Source organism: Salvelinus alpinus, chromosome 9 (genome assembly GCF_045679555.1).
Source record: "Salvelinus alpinus chromosome 9, SLU_Salpinus.1, whole genome shotgun sequence".
NCBI classification, from domain to species: domain Eukaryota; kingdom Metazoa; phylum Chordata; class Actinopteri; order Salmoniformes; family Salmonidae; genus Salvelinus; species Salvelinus alpinus.
In genome coordinates, this window is record NC_092094.1 from 24,736,112 (window position 1) to 24,745,269 (window position 9,158).

Sequence of the window (9,158 nt, forward strand, 5' to 3'; positions counted from 1 at the left end):
TCTCAAGTACCCCCTGTGGATAAGGCCAAGTACCCACAGGGGTCCGACTACCCCTGGACTACATGGATCTGTTAATATGAGCATCCATGGACCATCATATCATATTTATATTAAAATGTGTGTGTGGAAATTGTGTCAAATAAGTCAGCTATAAAGCGATTCCAATGCCATACTAATGACTTTTATTTTTAAAGATCACATTTTACAGTAATGAAGTCATTAAAGAGAAAGTGTTTTGATTAATAAGTAGCATTAGGCTTACACGTTTGACAGGACTATAGATGTATATATTACAATGACAGAAAATAACAGACAATAATGAACAAAAAAGTAAAATAAAGTGCCATGTCTACAAAACAAAAACCTATTAACTTAAAAGTCCAATACAGCTGTTTTTATCTCAATATCAAATGATTTCTGTGTAACAATTAATTAACTTTTACTGTGATTGGAAAGGGAAAGGGGGATACCTAGTCAGGTGTACAACTGAATGCCTTCAACTGAAATGTGTCCTCCACATTTAACCCAACCCCTCTGAATCAGAGAGGTGTGGGGGGCTACCTTAATCTACATCCACATCTTTGGCGCCCGGGGAACAGTGGGTTAACTGCCTTGCTCCGGAGCAGAACTCTTTCTTATTGGTCTATTAAAGGCCCAGTGCAGTCAAAAATTAGATTTTTCAGTATTTTATACACTGAGTGCATAAAACATTAGGAACACCTGCTCTTTCCCTGACAAACTGACCAGGTAAATCCAGGTGAAAGCTATGATCCCTTATTGATGTCACTTCAATCAGTGTAGATGAAGGGGAGGAGACATTTAACTCTTAAATGTCATGGCGAAATGTAGATTTCCGCCTAAATACATACACAAAAGTAACTGCTATTAATGTGTAATTACATGATTATGACATGCAAACACTTGGTATATTTGGAAAGAAGACATCTGGGAGATTGAGGAAAGATAGGAGTTACATAGTTCAGAATACACAAGATCAAGCACACACAAAATAGCCTTTTTTGTTTTTTATTTTGAAAGTCACCTTTTATTGACAAGCCATAGGTGAATTATTGATGACTAGAGCTGGAAACACAGATGGCTTTCACAACATGTGAACAATATGAGAAAAAAATGGGATTAATAGACCTAACAACTAGAAATGGGCAGACGTTTTAGTAAGTGGTCAGGTGTGGTCACGGGATGTTTTCAAGTGTCCCTAAACCTCTTCAAAGTGGCATATATCTGTAAATTAGATAATTCCAGTGCTATTACATAATTGCAATCCCTAAATGCTATTTGTTCAGTAAAAAAAACACATTTTCCACCATATCAACCTCACTCAAACATTGTGGTGTTCTGGTGTATCCAGGGTACATTCAAGTGTCCTTTCAACTTCTCCAAAGTGTCCAAATGTGGTAATTGTTTTTTGCACACTGGATGTGCCAAAAAGTTATTGTTCACTATAAAAAACAACATTTCTACAACACCAACCTCTCTCAAACATTGTGGTGGTGTCGGGGGACATACAGGGGGATATGGATGCCTACAGTACGTAAGCAGGCAACATCATATTTTTGATGCGCAAAGATAGTCACTCAGTGGACATTCGATGTTGACATTAAGTAATACATCAGATAACATTGGCAATAGGCTTTGTTCCTACCAACCTAAGCATTCATTTGATACACCCCCCCACTCCCTTCCCCATGTCGCTATAGCGTAAACACAGACCAAATTGAGTTTACTTTGTAAGATGTTTGGTAAAAACGTTGTGTAAAATAAACATTTTGATTCTCGGGGCTGGTGATCAATAACAGTAGGTCACAGGGAGACAAATAAGATATCCTCATGAGCTGTGGAGTCCCAGCTTTTGGTGTGTATCAACGTATTCTGTGTTAATTTTGTTTATGCTTCACAACGCTAACCGGAATGTAGTTAGCAGCCATCTTGAAACGAGGTCATCGGCTCAGCCTGCCCTTATAAATATGTATGCCCATATATGGTAGTAAGTCATACCTAAGCTTTCCGCAAACACCCTGCTTTTGCAGTTAGGGGCTACCGTTCTCATACCAGACTGAAATTAATTTTAAAAAACACTGCTGGGTTTTTCACGCTCAACAGTTTCCTGTGTGTATAAAGAATGGTCCACCACCCAAAGGACATCCAGCCAACTTGACACAACTGTGGGAAGAATTGGAATCAACATGGGCCAGCATCCCTGTGGAATGCTTCGAGTCAATGCCCCATGAATTGAGGCTGTTCTGAGGGCAAAGGTGGGTGCAACTCAATAATAGGAAGATGTTCCTAATGTTTTGTGCACTCAGTGTTTATATTTCCATACTATGAGGTTGGAATAATACTGTGAAAATTATGATGATGCCCTTTTAGTGTAAGAGCTGATGATGACACCAGGCAGGCCAAATCTCCATTCCTCCAAAACAGGCTGAAATGTCAGGTCTTTTCAAACAACTCTTATACAAATTTTTTATTTAACCTTTTATTAACTAGGCAAGTCAGTTAAGAACAAATTCTTATTTACAATGACAGCCTACCCTGGCCAAACCCTAACCCGGATGACGCTGGGCTAATTGTGAGCCGCCCTATGGGACTCCTAATCACGGCCGGTTGTGATACAGCCTAGAAACGAACCAGGGTCTGTAGTGACGCCTCGCACTGAGATGCAGTTCACAATTTCACAGTATTATTCTAACCTCATGGTGTGGAAATATATATAAAACACAGAAAAATCATGTTGACTGCATGGGAAGCATTATCCTCACAGATGATTCCAAACCAACCCCAAACCCAGGATAGAGGGGTTCAGTGAATGTGTTATTCACTCTGTGGAGGAGGGTCACTTTTTTAGAAATGCTGTAAAAGGATAGAGTTCCTGCCTTGTAGTCCAGGTACACTCCTACTCTGGAGGTGCAATGGGATCGTATTTTAGTCTTAACATTATCATGAAGGAAAGAACAACTGGTGGGAGAGCATTCCAAACTCCAAGACTGATCATTACCCCCAAACCTACACTCATTAGCCTCTCCTTTCCTCACAAGAGCAACATATGAGACTGCCACAGTAATCCAGCCTCGAAGCTCAGCCTCCCAGTAGCAGTTTCCAGATAAACCCTCTCTACACAGCACTTGGTCATAGTGGGTAAATCTGTCTGGATGATCAGGATAGGCTTGAGTCTCCCCTTCACTCCATGTCACCTTGCTGTTCTTCTCAGACAGATGCAGTGTTCCACATGCTGTGTTAGTATCCACTGTGAGTTGGCAGGAATCTGAGTGAATTGACAAAAAGAAAAAGATAAAAAGAGATATATACAGTGGGGAGAACAAGTATTTGATACACTGACAATTTTGCAGGTTTTCCTACTTACAAAGCATGTAGAGGTCTGTAATTTTTATCATAGGTACACTTCAACTGTGAGAGAAGGAATCTAAAACAAAAATCCAGAAAATCACATTGTATGATTTTTAAGTAATTAATTTGCATTTTATTGCATGACATAAGTATTTGATACATCAGAAAAGCAGAACTGAATATTTGGTACAGAAACCTTAGTTTGCAATTACAGAGATCATACGTTTCCTGTAGTTCTTGACCAGGTTTGCACACACTGCAGCAGGGATTTTGGCCCACTCCTCCATACAGACCTTCTCCAGATCCTTCAGGTTTCGGGGCTGTCGCTGGGCAATACGGACTTTCGGCTCCCTCCAAAGATTTTCTATTGGGTTCAGGTCTGGAGACTGGCTAGGCCACTCCAGGACCTTGAGATGCTTCTTACGGAGCCACTCCTTAGTTGCCCTGGCTGTGTGTTTCGGGTCGTTGTCATGCTGGAAGACCCAGCCACGACCCATCTTCAATGCTCTTACTGAGGGAAGGAGGTTGTTGGTCAAGATCTCGCGATACATGGCCCCATCCATCCTCCCCTCAATACGGTGCAGTCGTCCTGTCCCCTTTGCAGAAAAGCATCCCCAAAGAATGATGTTTCCACCTCCATGCTTCACGGTTGGGATGGTGTTCTTGGGGTTGTACTCATCCTTCTATTCCTCCAAACACGGCGAGTGGAGTTTAGAGCAAAAAGCTCTATTTTTGTCTCATCAGACCACATGACCTTCTCCCATTCCTCCTCTGGATCATCCAGATGGTCATTGGCAAACTTCAGACGGGCCTGGACATGCGCTGGCTTGAGCAGGGGGACCTTGCGTGCGCTGCAGGATTTTAATCCATGACGGCGTAGTGTGTTACTAATGGTTTTCTTTGAGACTGTGGTCCCAGCTCTCTTCAGGTCATTGACCAGGTCCTGCCGTGTAGTTCTGGGCTGATCCCTCACCTTCCTCATGATCATTGATGCCCCACGAGGTGAGATCTTGCATGGAGCCCCAGACCGAGGGTGATTGACCGTCATCTTGAACTTCTTCCATTTTCTAATAATTGTGCCAACAGTTGTTGCCTTCTCACCAAGCTGCTTGGCTATTGTCCTGTATCCCATCCCAGCCTTGTACAGGTCTACAATTTATCCCTGATGTCCTTACACAGCTCTCTGGTCTTGGCCATTGTGGAGAGGTTGGAGTCTGTTTGATTGAGTGTGTGGACAGGTGTCTTTTATACAGGTAACGAGTTCAAACAGGTGCAGTTAATACAGGTAATGAGTGGAGAACAGGAGGGCTTCTTAAAGAAAAACTAACAGGTCTGTGAGAGCCGGAATTCTTACTGGTTGGTAGGTGATCAAATACTTATGTCATGCAATAAAATGCAAATTAATTACTTAAAAATCCTACAATGTGATTTTCTGGATTTTTGTTTTAGATTCCGTCTCTCACAGTTGAAGTGTACCTATGATAAAAATGACAGACCTCTACATGCTTTGTAAGTAGGAAAACCTGCAAAATCGGCAGTGTATCAAATACTTGTTCTCCCCACTGTATATATATATATATTGTGTGTGTGTGGGGGGGGGGTTCATGTGTGTTCATGATGTGGGCAGTACGAGAAAACATCCTGTGACTCACATTCTAAGAACTCCTCTCTGGTCTTGGGCTCCAGAGGTCGAACAATTTGCACTTTCATCACTATGGACACACAAACGTCCGAAATGTCACTACTATTCAGTCAGATATTTCTTGTGTGATCTTCATAAATACATGGTCTACTCTTTGCCTTACCATTTTCAGATATCTTGACTATTTCCTCCTTGCAGATACCATCCAGTTGCACTTTCAGTCCAGAAACCAATTTCTTCACACGTTCAAAAGAAATGTGTGGATTGAAAGTGGGGCTGGGTAGGGCCTCAGAACCAGGAGGGACAGAGAGTGACTGGAAACTCTACAGTGGAAACAGACAAGAAAATAACTAGTCTAGGGACAGTTTCACTTAGATGGCAACTTAGGAACTATGTGTACAGTGTAGGTACGAAGCCAATGATGTCACCTGAAGGAAATGGATGTGATCCTCTGTGTTTGAGAGCTGCCTGAGCTCAGCATCTCTCCTCTTCATCTCAGTGACTTCCTGATCTAGTCGGTCCAGGAGTCCCTGAACCCGACTCCCTGCAATCTTCTCCTGAGCTCTGATCAGCTCCTTCACCTCAGAACGCCTTCGCTCAATGGAGCGGATCAGCTCAATAAAGATCCTGTCAGTCTCATCCACTGTCACCTGTGCAGAGCGCTGTTAAGGTTGAGAAAAGAGGGTATATTTCAACCAGCCACTCACTCACCTCTCATCAGGAACCCAGAAAGCTTGTTCCCAACTGGGTCTGAGTGGGATTGGAATGTGGCCCACTGCTCCTTAAGGCGCTCCTTACTGATCGACTCCAGGGTCAGGAGAGCCCTGACTGACTCGTTAGTTGCCAAGTGCCCTAGAAACCTAGAAGCTGAAAGGCTAGACCCCAAAAGATTTCCGGACTCTCCATACAAATTGGTTAGATATGGGAAGTAGCTGAATAAATAGACAAAACTCACCGTGAGTGTTTTCACAGCCTGCCTAAGCTCCTGTACCTCCTTCTCCATCTCCTGGATTCTCTGGTGGTATTGCTGCTGTATTTTACCCAACTGTTTCTGTGTAGATGACAAATCATATTCCACTAATTTAATTTGTGATTGTAGCTAGGTTTCCATCCAATTGGTGACACATTTTTATGTGAATATTTACAAAATCTGCATAAAAACAATATGCTAATTTCCCCACCCGGGGTGTTTCCATCAACTGTATTTGTTGCAGATAAAAGTCTGTGCGTGATGACATAGTGTCCACAAAAATACATTTTGCGGTTAAATTCCCATGAACCGAATAAAAAATACAACTTAAATGGGTTTCCATCGCATTTTCAACTCTACTTAAAATTTTCTCACAATAAAATGTTGCGTATATATGTATAACTTACATGATGTTATTATTACGGACAAAATAGCGAGATCATTTTTATTTCTCAAACGGCAGCCAAGCATCGATGATCATGTCATCAGAATAAGACCCTCGATATTTATTGGAAAAGAGCATTAAGCTTATTTCATTCCACCAGATTCATCATAACTGATTTCATATGTAGCATAATAAACTGCATGCTTTCCCAACGAGTCATAGTGGGACCACACAACATGTAATCGCGTGTCTCAAAGTTTACTTTGATATGATGGTTATTTTATCAATATTTGCGCATAAAAGAGTTTCCACCCACATGTCTCGCATAATTAATTTTACCGACACAAACGATCCCATCTTGTGTAGCGTATTTTGTTTAGTCGACATTTGGAAAATATTCCGGAAAAATTTGTTTCCATCAGGCCCGTCTTTAAATGTTTTATCCAACATGTGGGCCTACTTTACTCGCATATTAAGGTTGGATGGAAACCTGGTTTATAGCTAGGTTTCCAATCAATTGTCGACAGATTTTATTGCGAATATTCTAAAAATCTGCATAGAGAAAAAATTACAATTTTCCCTCCAGGGGTTTCTACCAAACTGACATGTTGGAGAGAAAAATAAGTGCATGATGACGTAGTGCACACAAAATGTAATTTTCCGCTTACATTTTCTGTACTGGATAAAAATGTAACGTGTAACGTGTTTCCATCGCATTTTCAACTCTACCGATAATTTTGTCACAAAAATCTGTTGCCCTAAATTGCAAATGTGCCTACTCTGGTCTTGGCACATGCGCTCTAGCCAACAGCTCCTGCGGTTAGGCTACTTATTTTCTTCTTTGGTGGGGTTTATCGGCGGTTGGCAACCAACGTTATGGTGCATTACCACCACCTACTGTACTTCAGTGTGGGCCAGAGACAGGGTGAAACTAAATCCTACCTACCAGGCCCATTGCTCTTAAAAAAGATAACAAAATATTTGGGACTATTATCTAATGACGTTCTACTCGACATACTCTTTAAACTAATTTCCTGCATTCCCTTCTCCCTCATATTATATCTCAGCCTCTCTCTTTCCCTCTGATACTGCCCACACTGTAGCAATACATGCTTCACGGTCTCTGTTTCCTGGCAATAATCACACTTTCCTATTGGATGCTTTCCTATCACATTTAAAGTCTTATTCAACCGTCTGTGTCCCACCCTTAATCTTGTAAAAATAGCCTCCTCTCTTCTGTCCCTTCCTGCCATCCTCCCCGACTTACCTCTGTATTTGAAATAAATGCCTGCCATTATTATCTCTATTCCACTGCTCCTGCCATCTCTGCAACATCACTGTCCATATCAGGCTTTTTGTCTCTGCCTTGCTCATTGAAACTACAACATCAGCATCCCGTCAACGTAAAGCATCGGTCATCATGTCGCCAGAATAAGTAGTTTAATGTTGTCAACTTAAAAGCAAATTAATGAATGTTTAAATTCAGCTCTTGTAGGAGAGCACTGTAAAATGTGTTCAATATTCCCTGACATCATATATTTTTCAGGTCTTAAATGGCACTTAACTGTTCAAATCTATCTAAAAGCCAGACTATTTCTATGGTGATTTTAATTTGATGATTTCTACACCCTCTGTTATATTCAAAGTACAGTATTTGTAAAGTGATTTGTATCTAGAGGAGAACATTCCATACCTGTTTGTCAGTCCGTTCTGCTGCAACTGACACCGTATCATGGCCTTTATGTTCATCCATCACACACAGCAGACAGATACACTGCTGATCAGTACAGCAGTAAACCTCCAGCAGTTTGTCATGATGAGGGCAGATCTTCTCCTGTCGTTGTGTGGAGGCTTTCACCAGCGTGTGCTTCTTAAATGCAAGCGAGTCATAATGAGGCTGGAGATGAGACTCGCAGTATGAGACAAGACACACCAGACAGTACTTGACAGCTTTGAGTTTTCTCCCAGTGCAGACATCACACTCCACATCTTCAGGTCCAGCATAACAGTGAGCAGGAGACGCTTGAGGTCCTGTCCTCTTCAGTTTCTCCACCACTTCAACCAAGACAGTGCTTCTGTTCAGAACAGGCCTTTGGGTGAAGGTATGTCTGCACTGGGGACAGCTGTAGACTCCTTTCAGATCATCCTGATCCCAGCAGCCGTTGATACAACCCATACAGTAGCTATGTCCACAATGTATAGTCACTGGATCCGTTAGTAGATCCAAGCATATTGAACAAAAGAACGGGTCTTTTAAAATGGCCTCTGCCATTTTGTTGCACACAATCACAGCTTGAGCAGAATGATATCTGAGATCACTTTCGTTTTCCTTGAACTGAGAGGTGGGAGTGGCTAACTTTATGGCGCTGTTTGTGTGCTCAGAATCTGAAGGGGAATTTGGTCCTGAATAAAGACCATAATGAGAGGTCACACAAAGATTACTCAACATTTTAACAGAAAGAGATTTCAAAGTTCCAGGTAAAGAACTGTAGCATTTCCATAAATATGTTTTAAATAAATACATGACGAGTATGACCATAAATAATTTGCTTTTGTTTCATGTTTTATTGAGGAGACGAGTGAGCAAAGGTGGCAGTCTGTTTCTGGTCTCTTGAAAACTCCTTATGTGGAATTGTCTAGCCCAACCGGTCGGCAGATGGCGCTATTATTCATTTTACGTCATCATCTGCGTCCATATGCAGTACCAGTCAAAAGTTTGGACACACCTACTCATTCCAGGGTTTTTATTTCTTTTTTACTATTTTCTACATTGTAGAAAATATTATGAAATAACA

The 9,158-nt window shown here is 41.5% G+C and overlaps 1 protein-coding gene across 3 annotated transcripts; it reads right to left on the reverse strand.

The window, feature by feature from the left end:
- Positions 1-1,010: 1,010 nt before the first annotated feature.
- LOC139584540 (tripartite motif-containing protein 16-like) lies at positions 1,011-8,683 on the reverse strand. Of its 3 annotated transcripts, none has more exons than XM_071416532.1 (6): positions 8,057-8,683; positions 5,964-6,059; positions 5,437-5,658; positions 5,172-5,331; positions 5,019-5,078; positions 1,011-3,283 (listed from the first exon to the last, which is right to left on the reverse strand). In XM_071416532.1, exons 1-6 carry the CDS (start codon positions 8,633-8,635, stop codon positions 2,748-2,750), a joined length of 1,653 nt encoding a protein of 550 aa, XP_071272633.1. In that variant the 5' UTR covers positions 8,636-8,683; the 3' UTR covers positions 1,011-2,747. The 3 variants fall into 3 exon arrangements, with proteins under 3 accessions (XP_071272633.1, XP_071272632.1, XP_071272634.1); XM_071416531.1 differs by having other exon boundaries at positions 5,437-5,670; positions 8,057-8,682; XM_071416533.1 differs by lacking the exon at positions 5,964-6,059 and having other exon boundaries at positions 5,437-5,670.
- Positions 8,684-9,158: the final 475 nt, after the last annotated feature.